Source organism: Nomascus leucogenys, chromosome 1a (genome assembly GCF_006542625.1).
Source record: "Nomascus leucogenys isolate Asia chromosome 1a, Asia_NLE_v1, whole genome shotgun sequence".
NCBI lineage: Eukaryota > Metazoa > Chordata > Mammalia > Primates > Hylobatidae > Nomascus > Nomascus leucogenys.
Genome location: NC_044381.1, coordinates 34,297,817 through 34,320,917, shown reverse-complemented (window position 1 = coordinate 34,320,917; position 23,101 = coordinate 34,297,817). Strand labels below are relative to the sequence as shown.

The following is a 23,101-nucleotide window of genomic DNA, read 5'->3' as shown; positions in this document are numbered from 1 at the left end:
CATTAAAAAGTAAGAATAACCAAATACCAGGTATTTGAGAATTAAGATTCTTAACTGTTATGATCTAATATAGCAACTGTAAATAAGAATTTTTATCATTTATTTATTTATTTTTAATTTTTTTTTGAGACAGAGTCTCACTCTGCCACCCAGGCTGGAGTGCAGTGGTGCAATCTCAGCTCACTGGAACCTCCGCTTCCTGGGTTCAAGGATTTTCATGCCTCATCCTCCCGAGTAGCTGGAACCACAGGCTTGCACCACCACACCCGGCTGATTTTTTTTTTTTTTTGTATTTTTAGTAGAGATAGAGTTTCACTATATTGGCCAGCCTGGTCTCGAACTCCTGACCTCAAGTGATCTGCCCGTCTCGGCCACCCAAAGTGCTAGAATTACAGGCATGAGCCACCACTCCCAGGCTTGTAAATAAGAATTTTAAAATGAAAACAAAAACCTCTAGAAGATATTTCATTTCTTCTTATTTACTCATTTCTTCAAGTAATATTTATTAGGCACCTATTCTGTGCCAGGAACTATGCTGAGCACAGGGATCAATAAAACATGGTCTGTGCTTTCACGGAGCTTACAGTTTGTGAGGGAGCTCACACTGAAGAGAAACAAACAAATATATATGTAATTACAAACTGAGAAAAGTACTATGAAGGAAATGAACAGGTACTAGAATAAAGAATAACAAGTAAGTTCTATTTAGGGTCGCCAAGGGAAGCCTCTCTGAGAGGAAATATCCAGCAGAGTCTCTTGGCTTTTCCACCTATTCCAAGTCTTCCCATCTAATACAGACAGTCTACAGATCCTCTTTCCTAGCCATGGTCTTTCTTATCTTATCTCTGCCCCTGTGGTGGAGTGAGTCAATCCTATCTCTGCCCCTGTGGGCAAGCAGTTAGTTCTCATTCGTCCTTCTGCACCTCACTGTCACTCTAGTAACCTTGCCTTACAGCAGGGATGTCCAATCTTTTGGCTTCCCTGGGCCACATTGGAAGAAGAAGAATTGTCTTTGGCCACACATAAAATACACTAGCACTAACAATAACTGATGAGCAAAAATAAAAAAAAAAAACACGCAAAAAAATCTCATAATGTTTTAAGAAAGTTTAAGAATTGTGTTGGGCCACATTCAAAGCCATCCTGGGCCGCATGCAAGCCGGGTGCTGCGGTTTGGACAAGCTTGCTGTAGAGCTGCACAATCTTCACAGTAGGTGGTCTGCTTGATTAAAAAATGTTCCTTGCTAATATTGATAGTCCCTCATAGAAGAACATCAATGCATTATCATGCTAAAAGGGCCGACTTCTAACAAGATTAAGGATGACAAATGGACAAATAATCCTGCCTGCCATTATCCTCTGAATAAGGAGAGATAAATAGGCAAAAAGTAGGCTGAGAACTTGATCAGGCAATACTCTTTGGTCACACTGACCTTGAAATATCTGAGGTACCAAGCACATAGAAACCTCCAACTGGAAGTAAAAATGAGGAAGTAGATCTGAGAAAAGAGCCCAGAAGAACAATTTTTAGAGTGTTATTTTGTTCAAAGCTCCCATGTTACACAGACTTACTATGTAATGGTTGGCCTGGCTCATTAACACTCTTGCTGTGGCCCTTGTAGCTAAGCTTCTTTCTCTTTTTTTTTTTTTTTTGAGACGGAGTCCCACTCTGTCACCCAGGCTGGAGTGCAGTGGTGTGATCTCGGCTCACTGCAAACTCTGCCTCCTGGGTTCAAGCAATTCTCTGCCTCAGCCTCCTGAGTAGCAGGGATTACAGGCGCCTGCCACCATGCCTGGGTAATTTTTGTTTTTTTTTAGTACAGATGGGGTTTCACCATGTTGGCCAGGCTGGTCTTGAACTCCTGACCTCGTGATCCACCCACCTCAGCCTCCCAAAGTGCTGGGATTACAGGCATGAGCCACCACACCCGGCCTGCTTCTTTCTTGAGGTGGGTTGATTCTACCAGACTGGAGGACTTAACTGACCTGGAGAGTACTGCCTGCAAGTGGGTGGGCCTACCATGACTTCTGAGTTGGCATTTAGGTGACCATTTGAGTCTGGGATCCAAACTTCGTTTTTTTTTTTTTTTTTGAGACGGAGTCTCGCTCTGTCGCCCAGGCTGGAGTGCAGTGGCGCGATCTTGGCTTACTGCAAGCTCTGTCTCCCGGGTTCATGCCATTCTCCTGCCTCAGCCTCCTGAGTAACTGGGACTACAGGCGCCCACCACCATGCCCGGCTAATTTTTTGTATTTTCCTAGAGATGGGGTTTCACCGTGTTGGCCAGGATGGTCTCGATCTCCTGACCTCATGATCTGCCCACCTTGGCCTCCCAAAGTGCTGGGACTACAGGTGTGAGCCACCACACCCAGCCCTGGGATCCAAACTTTGAATAAGCTGCCTCTACCTTAGTTGTACGCATAAATAGCTTTCTTTAAGAAAACTAATCATCCCTCCCTTATTAACCAGAGGGCCCTGAACAAAACATTTAACTTCTTTGAATCTCAGTTTCCTCACCTGTAAATTGGGATTTAACGTCTCTGCTTGTTTTGCATTATTGTACTTTGAGTATAAATAATAGGTACTATGTTGGTCAAAATGTGCTGAAACTAATACACCTACACATTGCTGCTGTTAGATAGCAATTTGGAAAATACACCAAACACTGTAAAATGTGCAAACGTCTTTGACCCAACAATTTGGTTCCTGATAATTTATTCTTGTGAAAAAATTAAGAAAAAAAATGTGAAAAAAGATGTACATTGAAGCATTTTCTACAAAAGAAAATATTAGAAACATTCTAGATATCTAACAATAATAGACTGGTTAAATAAAACATGTTGCTTTTATTTGCAATAAAATATTGACCAGCTACTATGTAAAGTACATTCATGTAGAAAGTTCTTGGAAGGAAACATGAAAAAATAAAACAAACATGAAAAAATAAAACAATTGACATCTCAGTATAGTGGAATTACAAGCATTTTTATTAATTTCTCTGAATGTTATTACTCTAGGAGAATAATTAACATAATTAAAACATTTTAAAATTAAAAAAATTTTTGACCCCATAGTACATTTTTTTCTTATCATCTCTTGTTTTTTATTTAGGGAAATTATCGTTTCATGAAACTCTTACTTACACGCAGAGCAAACTGGATGCAAAAGGATCTGGAAGAGATGACTCCTTTGCACTTGACCACCCGGCACAGGAGCCCTAAGTGTTTGGCACTTCTGCTGAAGTTTATGGCACCAGGAGAAGTGGATACACAGGATAAAAACAAGGTAATGGATACTCAAAATCAAAGACTAATAAGACCAGAAAGCAAATGCTTCCTTTTATGATGTGAAATTTCAAGGAAGAAGGCCTAAGTTACCACATATATACATGGTAGAACAATTCCAAATCTCCATACATCTCAGGGAAGTATTTCACTTAAATACTGTCATTTTATCCTCTCAGCAACCATGTGTGTTAGGTAGTATCATCTTCTTTTTACAGATGGAAAAACTGAAGCTCAGGAAGATTAAAAGTTTGCCCAAGATGCAAGTGGCAGAACTAGAATTCAAATCTAGTCCTGTCGGCCGGGCGCATTGGCTTATGCCTGTAATCCCAGCACTTTGGGAGGCCGAGGCAAGTGGATCACCTGAGGTCAGGAGTTCAAGACCAGCCTGGCCAACATAGTGAACCCTCATCTCTACTAAAACTACAAAAATTAGCCGGGCATGTTGGCGTGCGCTTGTAATCCCAGCTACTCGGGAAGCTGAGGCATGAGAATCACTTGAACCTGGGAGGCAGAGGTTTCAGTGAGCCCAGATGGCGCCACTGAACTCCAGCCTGGGTGACAGAGTGAGACTCTGTCTCAAAAAACAAAACAACAACAACAACAACAAAATCAGTCCTGTCTTAACTCCAAAACCCAATATTTGACAGGGAGTCATAATAGTTACTATAGGTGGTTAGACTCATGATGGCCAAATGCCCATGGCAATGTCCTAAATGCTTAGTGGTTTAGTGGCCTACACTTTGGTATCAGACTTCCTGGGTTTCAACCCAGAATCCACTACTTAACTTGTTCTGTGTCCTTGGGCAAATTGCTTAACTCCTCTGTGCCTCAATTTTTGTATGTAGGGAAAAAGGGTAATAGGATTACTGTTAGGTTCAGCATAGTATTACATTTCAGTAAATAGAATCAGAACAAGTATAACATAGGAAAAGAAAGGAATTACATGTTGTTTATTGAAGATGCGGTTATAGGTAATTAGTAAGTGCTATTATACTTGTGGCTTTTTAAAAATCTGCAGTTGTTAGTAAGCAAAAGTAATAAATTAAATAGTGAGTGTTCATATTAAATGCCTGTAGGTACACCTTGAAGGAATACCATGTATGTTAGTTTCTAAAGTTTTTAATGTGACAGATGAGCTTGGTTCCTGCTCATTAAATTATCTAATCGTAGATTGGATTGCTGACAATGCTACTCATGAGGGCTAATATATATTTAAACAGTTCCTACATTTTTTCTTAGTAATTCTCCTAATAGGGAAGCCAGTCTTGTAGAATTATGTTGATGAGAACAGCAGAAGAGATTTTAAAGCAACTTCAACAAGTTCAAGATGATCATTTTTAACTTTTATCTGAAATAAAGTGTGAACATTGTCAAAATCAAAATGGAGTTGTTTCTGTTTAAAACAACAACAAAACCTGACAGAGCCAGGGAAGGCCATGAAGAGAGGATTCTTGTGCTTGTAAGCCTGATTAAAAAAAAAAAAAAATCACAGACTCTGCAAAAACCACAGCCTTGCACAAAGGCCATCATAACCTTACACAAAAATTACTTCTTCAAAGACATTTGCCCAGCAACTGCCTGCCCAACCTTTTCTTTGTTATCGATCTTTGTAGCCAAGGATCATCATTTGAAAACAATTATGTAATCCTCTTCATTTTTCTTTTAAAAACTTTTGTCTTCCTTTACTTGAGTACACATAGTTTAGCAATGCCCTACTACCAGATACCAAATAAACATTATTTTCTTTCTTTCTTTTTTTTTTTTTTGAGACAGAGTCTCACTGTATCGCCCAGGCTGGCATGCAGTGGTGTGATCTTGGCTCACTGAAATCTCCACCTCCTAGGTTCAAGCGATTCTCATGCTTCAGCCTCCCAAGTAGCTGGGATTACAGGTGTGTGCCACCGGGCCCGACTAATTTTTGTATTTTTAGTAGAGATGGGGTTTCACCATGTTGACCAGGCTGGTCTCGAACTCCTGACCTCAAGTGATCCACCTGCCTCGATCTCCCAAAGTGCTGGGATTACAGGCATGAACCACTGCGCCCAGCCAAACATTATTTTCTTTTAGAGAGACTCTGTTATTTAGGTTGACTAAAGCAAGTGCTGCTGTATTTTCAAAATGTATCTTTTCATCAATAACTGGGTCTAATAATTTATCCTCTAAAATTATAGTTAAATTAAAGTTTATCTTCTGATATATGGAATGGGTTCCAGACGCATGAATTTCCTATGCATGGATTTTTTTATAGATATTAAAATTCGAAACATCCTATCAAGTTCTTAAGGTCCTTGGTGATAACCAGATGTGCATTATCAAGATCATCACTTACTTTGTTGATGATTATTTATAAATGACTGGGCCGCTTTCTCTTTCTCAGTGTTATCAGTACTGGATGAACTGAATAACTGTCATGACTAAGAGGTCAGATGCTGGAGTCAGACTGCCTGGGTTAAAATCTCACTTTAGCCACTTACTTCCTTTATGTCCCTGAGCAGATTACTTAGGTTCCATGTGCTGTTTCCTCATCAATCACATGCAAATTTAAAAACATACTTGTCTCCCAGAGATAGTAAGATCACTGCATGCGATTAAATAGACAATAGTCTCCCTTGTTCAAAGGAAATATATTCCAACACCCCCAATGGACACTTGAAACTGTAGATAGTGTCAAACCCAATTCCCGTCAATAGGAACACATTTCTGTTCATGTCTTCCACCCACAAATTTAGTACTTTTTCCATCTTAACTAAGCACTTATCAGGCACTATGGCCATAATTTTTGCAGTTTGGTATTCAACAGCAAAACCAGCATGAGTTTCTTCTTACTTCTTTACAGTTTCACAGATAGATTTGTTCTTACCATAGAACTTAGCAAACTCAACAAACAATTTTTTCTTATTAAGTTGAGAGCTTTCACCTTTTCACTTAAAGGAAACACTTTATAGCTGCTCTTTGGCTTATCTGAATCATCAGTATCAATAATTTTGAGCTTTGGGGACATTAAGTAAAAGAAGGATGACTTGAACACAAGCACTGTGAATCTAATATCGTGACAATGAATGGGATAACTGAGTTGGCTGCTGGGTGACTAACTGGCAGGGAATGTCTACAGTGGGGATATGCTGAACAAAGGAAGGATTTGTGTCCCAGCTAGGATGGGGTGGGATGAAGCACTATTTCATCATGTTATTTAGAATGGCACACAATTTAAAACTTATGAATTGTTTATTTCTGGAATATTCTATTTGATATTTTTAGACTTTGGTTGAACACAGAGACCTGAAATCATGAAAAGTGAAACCAAAGATACAGGGCAACTACTGTATAAAACTCTTATAACAGCGCCTGTCCCACAATAAAAGATTGGGGAAAGTTAGTTGTTGTTACTGTTGTTATTTTGAGAACCTCTCGATTTTGCAGCAAACAGCTCTGCATTGGAGTGCCTACTACAATAACCCTGAGCATGTGAAGCTGCTCATCAAGCATGATTCTAACATTGGGATTCCTGATGTTGAAGGCAAGATCCCACTTCACTGGGCAGCCAACCATAAAGATCCAAGTGCTGTTCACACAGTGAGATGCATTCTGGTGAGTTGAATGGTACTGCTAGACCTGAATGGCCTTTTTAAGAAATTTTTTTATTATGATACAAAAGTGTGTATTTGACATACAAGCAAATTATTAAGCAGAAGAATACAACAGACATATGGACTCATCCCCCAAGAAGTAGAACATTTCAGTACCACTATTTAAGACCACATAGAGGTTTCCTATGTCCCAGTTTTTAAATGCATTCATTCCCCTATGCCGTGCTCATTCCTGTACCCCAGCAACTACTTCCCTGAACCCTGAATTTATATTTATTTCCTTACTTTGTTTCATACTTGTTTTTATTAAACAGTGAATAGATATAAGTATCAGTAAAATACATGTAAAGTATAAATAATAATGAAACAACAAATACTCATATACTCACTATCAAGTTTAAGAAAAAGCATATTACCATTACCTTTGAAGTCCTCCGAGTGGAGTACCTCTCAGTCTCATTCTATTCTCTCCTTTCACAGAGGCAACAACTGTCTTCAGTCTTGTGTTTATCATTCCCCTGATTTCCATTACCACATTTATTTGTATCCTTAAACAATATATTGCTCAGTTTTTAAAGTTTTTGAATTTGATATACAAGGAATTATATTGCATGTTTTTGTTTTTGTTTTGTTTTGTTTTTTGCAATACCCTTTTTCTTGCTCAACCTTCTGCTGGTGATTTTTTTTGAGACAGAGTCTTGCTCTGTCACCCAGGTTGGAGTACAGTGGCATGATCTCAGCTCACTGCAGACTCCACCTCCCAGGTTTAAGCAATTCGCCTGCCTCAGCATCCCAGGTGGCTGGGACTGCAGGCATGCGCCACCATGCCTGGCTAATTTCTGTATTTTTAGTAGAGACCAGGTTTCACCATGTTGGCAAGGATGGTCTCGACCTCTTGACCTTGTGATCCACCTGCCTCGGCCTCCCAAAGTGCTGGGATTAGAGGCGTGAGCCACCATGTCTGACCACTGGTGATTTTATCTATGTTGCTCCATGTAGCCATGATATATTAATTCTTACTGCTATATAGGATTCCATCTTATGAATAAGCCACACAGTATTCATTCTGTTATTGACAGATACTTTGACTGTTTCCAGTTTCTTGTTATTTACAAACAGGGCTGCGTTGACATTTTTGAACATATCTAGGATATAAATTTAACTGGTTGTTATAGGTGTATAGGAATGCAGTTGATATTTTTGATCATTGATTACATATCTAATTCGCTAAACTCCTTATTTGTTTTGAATATTTATCAGTAGATTCTTTGAGATTTTCTAATCCCTCTGTCCCAGTTTCTAACTTACATGCTATGATAGTCCAGTAGTTAGTCATATTTGTTTTTAACACACAAATTAGACTTTAAAGTATTATTTTTTAATCGTTTTTTACAACCTCTGATACTAAAAGTATTATTTTGTATATGCAATGCTTAGCTCTGCATTTTTTTTGTATCTCAAATTTTCCTTCTAAAGTTATTTTACATCCTGAAATATAGTTCTTATATTCTTTTTTTTATTATTATACTCTAAGTTATGGGATACAGGTGCAAAACGTTCAGGTTTGTTACTTAGGTATACATGTGCCATGGTGGTTTGCTGCACCCATCAACCTGTCATCTACATTAAGTATTTCTGCTAATGCTATGCCTCCCCTTGCCCCCCACCCCCCAACAGGCCCTGATGTGTGATGTTCCCCTCCCTGTGTCCATGTGTTCTCATTGTTCAACTCCTACTTATGAGTGAGAACATGCAGTGTTTGGTTTTCTTTTCTTGTGTTAATTTTCTGAGAATGATGGTTTCCAGCTTCATCCATGTCCCTGCAAAGAACATGAACTCATTCTTTTTTATGGCTGCATAGTATTCCATGGTGTATATGTGCCACATTTTCTATTTTTTTCTTTATTTTATTTATTTTTATTATTATACTTTAAGTTTTAGGGTACATGTGCACAATGTGCAGGTTTGTTACATATGTATACATGTGCCATGTTGGTGTGCTGCACCCATTAACTCATCATTTAACATTAGTTATATCTCCTAATGCTATCCCTCCCCCGTCCCCCAACCCCCAAAGGCCCTGGTGTGTGATGTTCCCCTTCCTGTGTCCATGTGTTCTCATTGTTCAATTCCCACCTATGAGTGAGAACATGCGGTGTTTGGTTTTTTGTCCTTGCGATAGTTTGCTGAGAATGATGGTTTCCAGCTTCATCCATGTCCCTACAAAGGACATGAACTCATCATTTTTTATGGCTGCATAGTATTCCATGGTGTATATGTGCCACATTTTCTTAATCCAGTCTATCATTGTTGGACATTTGGGTTGGTTCCAAGTCTTTGCTATTGTGAATAGTGCCACAATAAATGTATGTGCGCATGTGTCTTTATAGCAGCGTGATTTATAATCCTTTGGGTATATAACCAGTAATGGGATGGCTGGGTCAAATGGTATTTTTAGTTCAAGATCCCTGAGGAATTGCCACACTGACTTCCATAATGGTTGAACTAGTTTACAGTCCCACTTTCATAGTGTAAAAGTGTTCCTATTTCTCCACACCCTCTCCAGCACCTGTTGTTTCCTGACTTTTTAATGATTGCCATTCTAACTGGTGTGAGATGGTATCTCATTGTGGTTTTGATTTGCATTTCTCTGAGGGCCAGTGATGATGAGCATTTTTGCATGTGTCTTTTGGCTGCATAAATGTCTTCTTTTGAGAAGTGTCTGTTCATGTCCTTTGCCCACTTTTTGATGGGGTTGTTTGATTTTTTCTTGTAAATTTGTTTGAGTTCATTGTAGATTCTGGATATTAGCCCTTTGTCAGATGAGTAGATTGCAAAAATGTTCTCCCATTCTGTAGGTTGCCTGTTCACTCTGATGGTAGTTTCTTTTGCTGTGCAGAAGCTCTTGAGTTTAATTAGATCCTATTTCTCAATTTTGGCTTTTGTTGCCATTGCTTTTAGTGTTTTAGACATGAAGTCCTTGCCCATGCCTATGTCCTGAATGGTATTGTCTAGGTTTTCTTCTAGGGTTTTTATGGTTTTAGGTCTAACATTTAAGTCTTTAATCCATCTTGAATTAATTTTTGTATAAGGTGTAAGGAAGGGATCCAGTTTCAGCTTTCTGGATATGACTAGCCAGTTTTCCCAGCACCATTTATTAAATAGGGAATCCTTTCCCCATTTCTTGTTTTTGTCTGGTTTGTCAAAGATCAGATAGTTGTAGATATGTGGCATTATTTCTGAGGGCTCTGTTCTGTTCCATTGGTCTATATCTCTGTTGTGGTACCAGTACCATGCTGTTTTGGTTACTGTAGCCTTGTAGTATAGTTTGAAGTCAGGTAGCGTGATGCCTCCAGCTTTGTTCTTTTGGCTTAGGATTATCTTGGCAATGCAGGCTCTTTTTTGGTTCCATATGAACTTGAAAGTAGTTTTTTCCAATTCTGTGAAGAAAGTCATTGGTAGCTTGATGGGGATGGCATTGAATCTATAAATTACCTTGGGCAGTATGGCCATTTTCACAATATTGATTCTTCCAACCCATGAGCATGGAATGTTCTTCCATTTGTTTGTATCCTCTTTTATTTCATTGAGCAGTGGTTTGTAGTTCTCCTTGAAGAGGTCCTTCACATCCCTTGTAAGTTGGATTCCTAGGTATTTTATTCTCTTTGAAGCAATTGTGAATGGGAGTTCACTCATGATTTGGCTCTCTGTTTGTCTGTTATTTGGTGTATAAGAATGCTTGTGATTTTTGCACATTGATTTTGTATCCTGAGACTTTGCTGAAGTTGCCTATCAGCTTAAGGAGATTTTGGGCTGAGACAATGGGGTTTTCTAGATATACAGTCATGTCATCTGCAAACAGGGACAATTTGACTTCCTCTTTTCCTAATTGAATACCCTTTATTTCCTTCTCCTGCCTGATTTCCCTGGCCAGAACTTCCAACACTATGTTGAAGAGGAGTGGTGAGAGAGGCATCCCTGTCTTCTGCCAGTTTTCAAAGGGAATGCTTCCAGTTTTTGCCCATTCAGTATGATATTGGCTGTGGGTTTGTCATAGATAGCTCTTATTATTTTGAGATACATCCCATCAATACCTAATTTATTGAGAGTTTTAGCATGAAGCATTGTTGAATTTTGTCAAAGGCCTTCTCTGCATCTATTGAGATAATCATGTGGTTTTTGTCATTGGTTCTGTTTATATGCTGCATTACATTTATTGATTTGCGTGTGTTGAACCAGCCTTGCATCCCAGGGATAAAGCCCGTTTGATCATGGTGGATAAGCTTTTTGGTATGCTACTGGATTCAGTTTGCCAGTATTTTCTTGAGGATTTTTGCATCGATGTTCATCAGGGATATTGGTCTAAAATTCTCTTTTTTTGTTGTGTCTCTGCCAGGCTTTGGTATCAGAATAATGCTGGTCTCATAAAATGAGTTAGGGAGGATTCCCTCTTTTTCTATTGATTGGAATAGTTTCAGAAGGAATGGTACCAGCTCCTCCTTCTACTTCTGGTAGAATTCGGCTGTGAATCCATCTGGTTCTGGACTTTTTTTGGTTGGTAAGCTATTTATTATTGCCTCAATTTCAGAGCCTATTATTGGTCTATTCAGAGATTCAACTTCTTCCTGGTTTAGTCTTGGGAGGGTGTATGTGTCCAGGAATTTATCCATTTCTTCTAGATTTTCTAGTTTATTTGTGTAGAGGTGTTTATAGTATTCTCTGATGGTAGTCTGTATTTCTGTGGGATCAGTGGTTACATCCCCTTTATCATTTTTTATGTGTCTGTTTTTTTCTTTTCTCTTTTCTTCTTTATTAGTCTGGCTAGTGGTCTATTTTGTTAGTCTTTTCAAAAAACCAGCTCCTGGATTCACTGATTTTTTTTGAAGGGTTTTTTGTGTTTCTGTCTCCTTCAGTACTGCTCTGATCTTAGTTATCTCTTGTCTTCTGTTAGGTTTTTAATTTGTTTGCTCTTGATTCTCTACTTGTTTTAATTGTGATGTTAGGGTGTCAATTTTAGATCTTTCCCACTTTGCCCTGTGGGCATTTGGTGCTGTAAATTTCCCTCTAAGCACTGCTTAGCTGTGTCCCACAGATTCTGGTACATTGTGTCTTTGTTCTCATTGGTTTCAAAGAACTTATTTATTTCTGCTTTTATTTCATTGTTTGCTCAGTAGTCATTCAGGAGCAGGTTGTTCAGTTTCCGTGTAGTTGTGCGGTTTTGAGGGAGTTTCTTAATCCTGAGTTCTAATTTGATTGCACTGTGGTCTAAGAGACTGTTTGTTATGATTTCCATTCTTTTAGATTTGCTGAAGATGTTTTACTTCCAGTTACGTGGTCAATTTTAGAATAAGTTCTATGTGGTACTGAGAAGAATATATATTCTGCTGATTTGGGGTGGAGAGTTCTGTAGATGTTTATTAGGTCCACTTGATCCATAGCTGAGTTCAAGTCCTGAATATCCTTCTTAATTTTCTGTTGCGTTGATCCATCTAATATTGACAGTGGGGTGTTAAAGTGCCCCACTATTATTGTGTGGGAGTGTAAATCTCTTTGAAGGTCTCAAAGAACTTGCTTTATGAATCTGGGTACTCCTTTATTGGGTGCATATATATTTAGGATAGTTCGCTCGTCTTGTTATATTGATCCCTTTACCTTTATGGAATTCCCTTCTTCGTCTTTTTTTATCTTTGTTGGTTTAAAGTCTGTTTTATCAGAGACTAGGATTGCAACCCCTGCTTTTTTCTTTACTTTCCATTTGCTTGGTAAATCTTCCTCCATCCCTTTATTTTAAGCCTATGTGTGTCTTTGCATGTGAGATGGGTCTCTTGAATTCAGCACACCGGTGGGTCTTGACTCTTTATCCAGTTTGCCAGCCTGTGTCTTTTAATTGGGGCATTTAGCCCATTTACATTTAAGGTTAGTATTGTTATGTGTGAATTTGATCCTGTTATCATGATGCTAGCTGGTTATTTTGTACATTAGTTGATAGTTTCTTCATAGTATGGTTGGCCTTTATATATTGGTGTCTCTTTGCAGTCGCTGGTACCAGTTTTTCTTTCCCATATTTAGTGGTTCCTGCAGGAGCTCTTGTAAGGCAGGCCTGGTGGTAACGACATCCCTCAGCATTTGCTTATCTGTAAAGGATTTTATTTCTCCTTCACTTATGAAGCTTAGTTTGGCTGGATATGAAATTCTGAGTTGAAAATTCTTTTCTTTAAGAATGTTGAATATTGGCCCCCACCCTCTTCTGGCTTGTAGGGTTTCTGCAGAGAAATCTGCTGTTAGTCTGATGGGTTTCCCTTTAAGGGTAACCTGATCTTTCTCTCTGGCTCCCCTTAACATTTTTTTTCTTCATTTGAACCTTGGTGAATCTGATGATTATGTGTCTTGGGGTTGCTCTTCTTGAGGAGCATCTTAACGGTGTTCTCTGTATTTCCTGAATTTGAATGTTAGCCTGTCTTGCTAGATTGGGGAAGTTCTCCTGGATAATATCCTGAAGTGTGTTTTCCAACTTGGTTCCATTCTCCTTGTCACTTTCAGGTACACCAACATAGGTTTGGTCTTTTCACATAGTCCCATATTTCTTGGAGGCTTTGTTCATTCCTTTTCATTATTTTTTCTCTAACTTTGTCTTCATGCTTTATTTCATTAAGTTGATCTTCAGTCTCTGATATCCTTTCCTTCACTTGATCGATCCAGCTGTTGATACTTGTGTATGCTTCACGAAGTTCTTGTGCTGTGTTTTTCAGCTCAATCAGATCATTTATGTTCTTCTATAAACTGGTTATTCTAGTTAGCAGTTCCTGTAATCTTTTATCAAGGTTCTTAGCTTCCTTGCATTGGGTTAGAACATGCTCCTTTAGCTTGGAGGAGTTTATTACCCACCTTCTGAAGCCTTCTTCTGTCAATTCATCAAACTCATTCTCTGTCCATTTTTGTTCCCTTGCTGGCAAGGACTTGTGATCTTTTGGAGGAGAAGAGGCATTCTGGTTTTTGGAATTTTCAGCATTTTTGCACAGGTTTTCCCTCATCTTCATGGATTTATCTACCTTTGATCTTTGATGCTGATGATCTTTGGATGGGATTTTTGTGTGGGTGTCCTTTTTGTTGATGTTGATGTTATTGCTTTCTGTATGTTAGTTTTCCTTCTAACAGTCAGGCCTCTCTTCTAGGGGTCTGCTGGAGTTTGTGGGAAGTCCACTTCAGACCCTGTTTGCATGGGTATCACCAGCAGAGGCTACAGAAAAGATTGCTGCCTGTTCTTTCCTCTGGAAGCTTTGTCCCAGAGGGGCACCTGCTAGATTCCAGCCGGGGCTCTCCCGTATGAGGTGTCTGCCGACCCCTGCTAGGAGGTGTCTCCCAGTGAGGAGGCACGGGGTCAGGGACCCACTTGGGGAGGCAGTCTTTCCCTTAGCAGAGCTCGAGTGCTCTGTTGGGAGATCTGCTGCTTTCTTCAGAGTTGGCAGGCAGGAACGTTTAAGTCTGCTGAAGCTGTGCCCACAGCCACTCCTTCCCCAGGTGCTCTGTCCTAGGGAGATGGGAGTTTTATCTATAAGCCCCTGACAGGAACTACTGCCTTTCTTTCAGAGATGCCCTGCCCAGAGAGGAAGAATCTAGAGAGGCAGTCTGGCTATAGTGGCTTTGCTGTGCTGTGGTGGGCTCTGCTCAGTTCAAACTTCCTGGAGGCTTTGTTTACACTGTGAGGGGAAAACAGCCTACTCAAACCTCAGTAATGGTGACGCCCCTCCCCCCACCACACTCAGGCATCCCAGGTTGACTTCAGACTGCTGTGCTGGCAGCGAGAATTTCAAGCTAGTGGATCTTAGCTTTCTGGGCTCCAGGGAGGTGGGACCCACTAAGTAAAACCACTTGGCTCCCTGGCTTCAGCCCCCTTTCCAGAGGAGTGAACAGTTTTGTCTCCCTGGGGTTCCAGGTGCCACTGGGGTACAAAAAAGAACTCCTGAAGCTAGCTCAGTGTCTGCCCAAACGGCCACCCAGTTTTGCACTTGAAACCCAGGGCCCTGGTGCTGTAGGCACCCTAGGGAATCTCCTAGTCTGCAGGTTCTAAAAACCTTGAAAAAAGTGTAGTATCTGGGCCAGATAGCACGATCCCTGCCAGCACTGTGCGTCACGGCTTCCATTGACTAGGAGAGGGAGTTCCCTCATCCTTTGCGTTTCCCAGGTGAGGCGACACCCTATCCTGCTTCTGCTCGCCGTCTGTGGGCTGCATCCACTGTCTAACCAGTCCCAGTGAGATGAACAGGGCACCTCAGTTGGAAATGCAGAAATCACCTGCCTTCTGCTTTGGTCTCACTGGGAGCTGCAGACCAGAGCTGTTCCTATTCGGCCATCTTGCCGAGTTGTCCTCTTGACTCTCTTTAGTATAGATCTTTTGGTGGTCAACTCTCTCTGGTTTTTTGTTTGTTTTTAGTTTTTTGTTTTTTTGGGACAGAGCCTTGTGCTGTCACCCAGGCTGGAGTGCAGTGATGTGATCTCAGCTCACTGCAACCTCTGCATCCTGGGTTCAAGCGATTCTCCTGCTTCATCCTCCTGAGTAGCTGGGACTACATGCGCATGCCACCACGTGCAGCTAATTTTTATATTTTTAGTAGAGATGAGGTTTCACCATGTTGGCCAGACTGGTTTCGAACTCTTGGCCTCAAGTGATCCACCTGCCTCAGCCTCCCAAAGTGCTGGGATTACAGGCATGAGCCACCACCCCCAGCCAACTCTCCTTTTTAATTGTTAAGAATGTGTGCCTCTTGAAAAAAAATGATTATCCTGTGTACACAGTCCTAGGAATCTATTTTTCTCCTCTTTCAGCATATTATTTTGCTACTTTCTGCCTTTTATTATTGCTCTTAAGGAGTCTGTTATTGGTCTGTCATTCCTTTATACATGATGTATCTTTTCTCTCAGGCTGCTTTTACATTTTGCTCTTTGTTTGGCATTCTACAGTTTTACTAGGGTGTGTCTAGGTGTGGCCTTTTTAAAAAATCCTGTTTGGTATATATTCTAATTATTGCATCTCAGTTCTGTCAAACATATATAGCTGTTATCTTTAAATATCACCTCTCCTTCATTCCCTTTACTCTTGCCTTTAGGGTCTCCAATTATATATCTTTTAAGGCTCTTTGTCTAATCCTCCATGTCTTTTAACTTCTCTTTTATATTCTCATCTCCTTGTCTCTTTCTGTTGCGTCCTGGGTAATGACATCAGATCTGTCTTCCAGTTTACTAAGTCTTTCTTCGAATAAGTCCAACCTGTTGTTTACCCTATCCATTGAACCTTTAATCTTTGTGATTACATTTTTCACTTCTAAAAGTTCTATTTGGTTCTTTTTCAAATCTGCCTGGTAATTTTGATAATGCTTGCTACAAAGATCCAGTAGAAAAATTAATTAACATTCTGAACTCACTAATAAACACATGATTAAAAAATCTCAACCCCATTCATAAATGAACTACAAGTTAAAATAGCAGTGAAATGTCTTTCATAACCATAAGGGAAAAATGCAGTAAGCTTGATAATACCAAATGATTAATTTGTGCCAGCATGTAGGGAAATAAAAACTTTTACATATTGTCATGGGAGTGTTAATTGGTAAAACCATTTGGAGAGTGATGTGACAATACCTATTTGAAGATATCCTTCAACCCAGCAGTTCCCCTTCTAGGTGTCTAGCCTATGGAAAAATTTCACACATGTGCTACAAGGGACATGTAAAGGAAACATTAATTGCAGCATTATCTGTAATAGTGAAAAAAATGGAAATAGCCTAAATGTTCCTCAATAGATAACTATATCGTGGTTTATTCAAGCACCTCAATAATTGAACTATTACCAACATAGATATCCAAGGTATAGTGTTGAAAGAAAGAATTGCCAAAGGATACACGTCCATTGCCATAATGTAAATATTGGAAACACACATACAAAATTTATGTATTGTTTATGGATACATACATATATACAAAAGTATAAAACATACATCTTTAGTTGAACAATAACATAAACAAAAGCATATCAGGAAAATGTTGACACCTTTTTACTCTAGATAATCAGTATATAATGGTTATATTCTTTACTTTTTATAATTAAATATGAAAATAATTTTTTAAAGATTTAGACTTTGTACCTTTTCCATGATTTATCACTTGTGCTGAGAGATAATGTAGAGGTCTTATTTCGAAAATTCCTCAGTTAATTCCTGTGCCAGGCTGGGCACAGTGACTCACACCATAATCCCAGCATTTTGGGAGGCTGAGGTAGGAGAATTGCTTGAGCCTGGGAATTCAAGACCAGCCTGAGCAACATGGAAAAACTCCATCTCTACAAAAAACACAAAAATTAGCCATGTGTGATGGGGTGTGCCTGTAGTCCCAGCTACTTGGGAAGCTGAGGATTGCTTGAGCCCAGGAGTTTGAGGCTGCTTGAGCTGTGATCATGCCACTATACTCCAACCTGGGTGACAGAACAAGACCCTGTCTCTAAAAAAGAAAGAAAGAAAAAAATACTTAAACTAAATGTAATTTACTGAGGATTCCATGTATGTCTGAAGTCTCTGGTTCCTTCAAATCAGGATGCTGCTCCAACGGAGTCTTTACTGAACTGGCAAGACTACGAGGGTCGAACTCCTCTTCACTTTGCAGTTGCTGATGGGAATGTGACCGTGGTTGATGTCTTGACCTCATATGAAAGCTGCAATATAACGTCTTATGATAACTTATTTCGAACCCCACTGCACTGGGCAGCTTTATTAGGTACGTGACTCAAAGGATCAACAGTAGAAGGAACTGCATGAGTATAGGAATATTTCTATGCCTTCCCTTCCACTGTTCACTCCCAACTCCTAGTTAATTATTTTGATTTCTTTTTTTTTTTTTTTTTTTTTAGTTTCAAAGTCCTAGAATTTATTTTGAAAAATTTTAAATGAAACACATTCAATGAATATATTACACATTTATGTTACTGATGCTTTATTTCCCAATTATAATTGTTAGGTAATTACAGAAGGAAACCACACTGATCCCTGACAATACCCAGTTGTAGGAGCCTGCAGGCATTTCTAAGATGGTTTTCATAGCTCTTAAGATGTCTTGAATCCAGGAAGTCTGCCCATGAGTTTTAGGGGCAAGGCACTTTATTTTTTTAACTTAATGGGGAGATGGCCAAGGCCCTCAGTATTTTTTTTTTTATACTTTAGGTTTTAGGGTACATGTGCACAATGTGCAGGTTTGTTACATATGTATCCATGTGCCATGTTGATTTGCTGCACCCATTAACTCGTCATTTAGCATTAGGTATATCTCCTAATGCTGTCCCTCCCCCCTCCCCCCACCCCACAACAGTCCCCAGTGTGTGATGTTCCCCTTCCTGTGTCCATGAGTTCTCATTGTTCAATTCCCACCTATGAGTGAGAACATGCGGTGTTTGGTTTTTTGTCCTTGCGATAGTTTACTGAGAGTGATGTTTTCCAGTTTCATCCATGTCCCTACAAAGGACATGAACTCATCCTTTTTTATGGCTGCATAGTATTCCATGGTGTATATGTGCCACATTTTCTTAATCCAGTCCATCGTTGTTGGACATTTGGGTTGGTTCCAACTCTTTGCTATTGTGAATAGTGCCGCAATAAACATACGTGTGCATGTGTCTTTATAGCAGCATGATTTATAGTCCTTTGGGTATATACCCAGTAATGGGATGGCTGGGTCAAATGCTATTTCTAGTTCTAGATCCCTGAGGAATTGCCACACTGACTTCCACAATGGTTGAACTAGTTTACAGTCCCACCAACAGTGTAAAAGTGTTCCTATTTCTCCACATCCTCTCCAGCACCTGTTGTTTCCTGATTTTTTAATGATGGCCATTCTAACTGGTGTGAGATGGTATCTCACTGTGGTTTTGATTTGCATTTCTCTGATGGCCAGTGATGATGAGCATTTCTTCATGTGTTTTTTGGCTGCATAAATGTCTTCTTTTGAGAAGTGTCTGTTCATGTCCTTCGCCCACTTTTTGATGGGGTTGTTTGTTTTTTTCTTGTAAATTTGTTTGAGTTCATTGTAGATTCTGGATATTAGCCCTTTGTCAGATGAGTAGGTTGCAAAAATGTTCTCCCATTCTGTAGGTTGCCTGTTCACTCTGATGGTAGTTTCTTTTGCTGTGCAGAAGCTCTCTTTGATTTCTAACTGATATGTTGCATTGTTTTATAAACTAAATTATAGTAATATAAATTTATTTTCTGTTAAATATTAGTTTTAATTTCAACATCATATCTTAACTTTAAATTTTTGTTATAAAAGTAATTCACATTTAGTGACAACATGTGAATGTAACATAAACCTCTTTTCACATTCAGTGCCTATATTTTTGGGGAGGAGGGCTTTAATTTTATGTTTGTGCTAATACTATGATATTTGAGTTTTTTTCTTTATATTTTCCTGAAATGCCTTTTACTTAACCTTTTTGAAGATCACTTTTATAGATGAGAGAGTGTATATATGTGTATATTTTATGTGTATGTTGGGGTTTTTTGTGTGTGGAGTCAATCCGAGAGCCTTTCTCTTTCAGTGAAGGAGATTTACCCATTAATAGTCATTGTTATAAGGTAAATAATCAGGTCTCTTTTTTTTCCTGCTATCCTTCTATTATTAGTGTTTTCAGTTTAGCATTTTGTTTTGTTTTGTTTCCTGTTTCCTTTGCTTTCTGCTCTTTCGTATATGGATTAGATTTGTTGTTACTTGGTTTTGAATTGCCTAATGTTTTAGGAGGGTTTAGATTCTATTAGTGGCTACTTTTAAATTTATCAAAAATCTTTTAAAGCCTGAATCAGAGTCAAGAGCAAAAATGCATCTATTGATTCCCACCTATTTAAGACAAAAAATTTAGCACAGATACTCATCACTCTTTAGTACTTGTTAATATAATCTGAGATTTCCCCCTAATTATTGTAATCTTGACCTCAGTTTTTAAATTACACATTATCTTTTTTTTAAATGATGTTTATATGTGCACTCACTTTTATCGCCAGATTCATAATTATTATTCAGATTTCATCTTACATCCCTTTTTCTTTTTTTTTTGTTTTTGTTTTTGTTTTTGTTTTGAGACGGAGTCTCGCTCTGTCGCCCAGGCTGGAGTGCAGTGGCGCAATCTCGGCTCACTGCAAGCTCCGCCTCCCGGGTTCATGCCATTCTCCTGCCTCAGCCTCTCCGAGTAGCTGGGACTACAGGCGCCCGCCACCACGCCCGGCTAATTTTTTGTATTTTTAGTAGAGACGGGGTTTCACCGTGGTCTCGATCTCCTGACCTCATGATCCACCCACCTCGGCCTCCCAAAGTGCTGGGATTACAAGAGTGAGCTACCGCGCCCGGCCCTCTTTTTCTTTTTCGTCTGGATTCTGGGCTTACTTGGCGAATTTGTCTCCATGTAACTAAGTTGACTTTTTGTTCTGTAAGTTTTGCTTTCTTTCTGCCTCCTATATAGATTGTATTTTGGGTTATATTTTTATTTCCTTGTCTTACCTATATTTCTTTTCATCTCATTTCATTTCCTTTTAACTTCCTTCCATTAGTTTTTCATTTCACTCTGTTTTCTTCTTAGAATACCCTGTGTTTCTGTTTCATAGAAGCCATCTCTTTTTGCACTAAGTCGAGGATACCAGTTTCCTCTGGATCCTTCTCTAGATCATTTTCAGAGGTATGCTGTTTATCTTTTTGACAGTGTTTCTTTTTCACTTTCCTATAGTATGTTTTCATGTAGTCTTTACTGAATTTTTCCATTTATTTCTCAAACAAAATGAAATATGTTTAGAGTAACTATGTGGCAAAGATTGTCTTTAATCCCACATTTGTGTTATGGAGAACACCATCTTAGACCACCTCTGGAGAGCAGATAGATGAGCACAATTTCCACACAAATTACTTTTCTCTGCTTGGCTTTTATGCAGTATATCCTTGCTCTGCTAATGGGGCATCTTCTTCATTCTCCAATATCTGAAAGCAATAGAGTGTATGAAATTTCAGGTTTCCTACATATACTACTACCAGGTTTATTCATTTTTTAATATTTTCTACAGCTCTTCACTTGTGGAGATCACATCCTCCAGAATGCGCTATATTGTCTTCATCGCTGCCTCATCATGCCTGCCCACTTGTTTTCTGGAATTTGAAATCACTGCCTAGATGTTATAAAATATAAATATAATAAAAGATTGTGGAAAGGAGAATATAGGGATGGGAAGCCTCAGCTATAGAAGAGGTTGTATTATAGTTTGTCCACCTGAATAGAAGAGAACAGCTATGCAGTTCTGTTTGGTTGGGCGGTGGAACCTTGAGAGTGGGAGCGGTGAAGCCTAAGAGGGCCTGGCTCTAAAGCACCTTCCCCTCCTTTGCTTTAGGCAGCTTTATAAAGTGAAGCCAGGGAATGCAATGAGGTGATACCTAATATAGTTTTTTCTCAGTCTGGCAATTATACTTAATTCATTCCTACCTGATTGAAGCATTAAGTTTTTAGTAAGTTTTCATTCTGTTCTACCTCATATTAATATGTTAGTGAGAAGTTAGAAGAGGCTGCATTGGGGGCTGCTGTTCAGAAACCATTGTGAATGCTGTATTATGTGTTAGTGATTTTTCTTACCTTTTTCATTTAAATAAATAAATTAACGTCCTTCATAAGTGATAATTACCTTTTTGTGTCTTTTCTCAGGCCATGCACAGATTGTCCATCTCCTTTTAGAAAGAAATAAGTCTGGAACTATACCATCTGACAGCCAAGGAGCCACACCTTTGCACTATGCTGCTCAGAGTAACTTTGCTGTAAGTAAAACAAGACAATGCTCTTTTTTCTTAGTGAAAATTGTTATTTTTATATAATCGTAGATTCATATGTAGTTGTAGGAAATAATACAAGATTTCATGTACCCTTCATCTAGTTCACTCTGTATTTATTTATTTATTTTTCCAATAAGTTTTTGCACTCCTACACCTAATTCACTCTAATGGTAACATCCAATACAACAATATCATAAACAGGAAATTGACATTGGTATAATTCACTGATCTTATTCAGCTTTGCCCAGATTTACTTAGACTCATTTGTCTGTTTTTATGTAGCAATTATCTTTTAACAATGGTTCACGCTGTTCACTCTGTGATGCAAGTGATAGTCTGAGGTTTTTTTTTTTTTAAGTTGTTAGTCACATCTGAAGTTTTATACAGTTTTTATTTTAATGTTAGGCATAGCATTTTACTTTACAGTAAGAGTACTTCATCTTTATAATACTTTTATAGCACTAAGAACAACATCTTAGTGTTCAGCCATGTGTAATTGTCCTTAAAGCAGTGTGGCAAGGCTTTGGAACTAGAACAATCTCGGCTAGAATCCTGTCTGTGCAGTTTGCTAAACTGCATTACCTTACACAAGTTTCTTAATCTTAGTTTCTTCATATGTAAGATGAGGATAATTATACCTTTTCTTTCAGGATTGTTGTAAAGATTAGAGAAAATTTATGACAAATGCCTTCTGTATACCTTGGCATAGAGCAGGTGCATAAGAAATAGAATGTACTCTCATTACTACTAGTGTTGATAATTATGTGTATTATACATCTGAGAATGCAAAAACGAATTATTTCCAAAAATACTGAATATTATTCGTAGTTCTTCCCCTCCACTTTCTCGTCCATTATGTCCCCAGTCCACCCCGCAACATGATAGTGTCTAGGCTACTTCAGCTTCCTGAGTATGAATGGCCATCAAGAACCTGATTCATCCAAGGATGCACATGTTAAAAGATTTTGCTGCCTTCTACATGGGTATGCATAGTGAAACCCTTCATTTCATTAAATTATAATAATACTACCAGGCTGGGCACAGTAGCTCACGCCTGTAATCCCAGCACTTTGGGAGGCCGAGATGGGTGGATCACCTAAAGTCTGGAGTTCGAGAACAGCCTGGCCAACATGGTGGAAACGCCATTTCTACTAAAAACACAAAAATTGGCCGGGCAAGGTGGCTGGCACCTGTAGTCCCAGCTACTTGGGAGGCTGAGGCAGGAGAATCGCTTGAACCCGGGAGGTGGAGGTTGCAGTGAGCCAGGATAGCGCCACTGCACTCCAGCCTGGGCAACAGAGCAAGACTTCATCTCAAAAAAAAAAAAAAATAAAATAAATAAAAAATAAATAAATAATACTATCATCAAGCATAGTATAATTTCATCTTCGTGA

At 39.0% G+C, this 23,101-nt stretch overlaps 1 protein-coding gene across 3 annotated transcripts in view; it reads left to right on the top strand.

Annotated features, from left to right (window-relative positions):
- Positions 1 to 3,124: 3,124 nt before the first annotated feature.
- The window catches only part of INVS (inversin), a 77,986-nt gene continuing 58,009 nt past the window's right edge, over positions 3,125 to 23,101 (top strand). For 2 of the 3 annotated variants that reach the window (XM_030828875.1, XM_030828807.1), the window contains exons 1-4: positions 3,125 to 3,283; positions 6,706 to 6,873; positions 17,456 to 17,636; positions 21,583 to 21,692. In XM_030828875.1, the coding sequence (XP_030684735.1) occupies positions 3,125 to 3,283; positions 6,706 to 6,873; positions 17,456 to 17,636; positions 21,583 to 21,692 (618 nt within the window). Of the gene's footprint in view, positions 3,284 to 6,705; positions 6,874 to 17,455; positions 17,637 to 20,518; positions 20,575 to 21,582; positions 21,693 to 23,101 lie in introns of those variants that run through there. The other variant, XM_030828925.1, reaches the window with a different exon arrangement.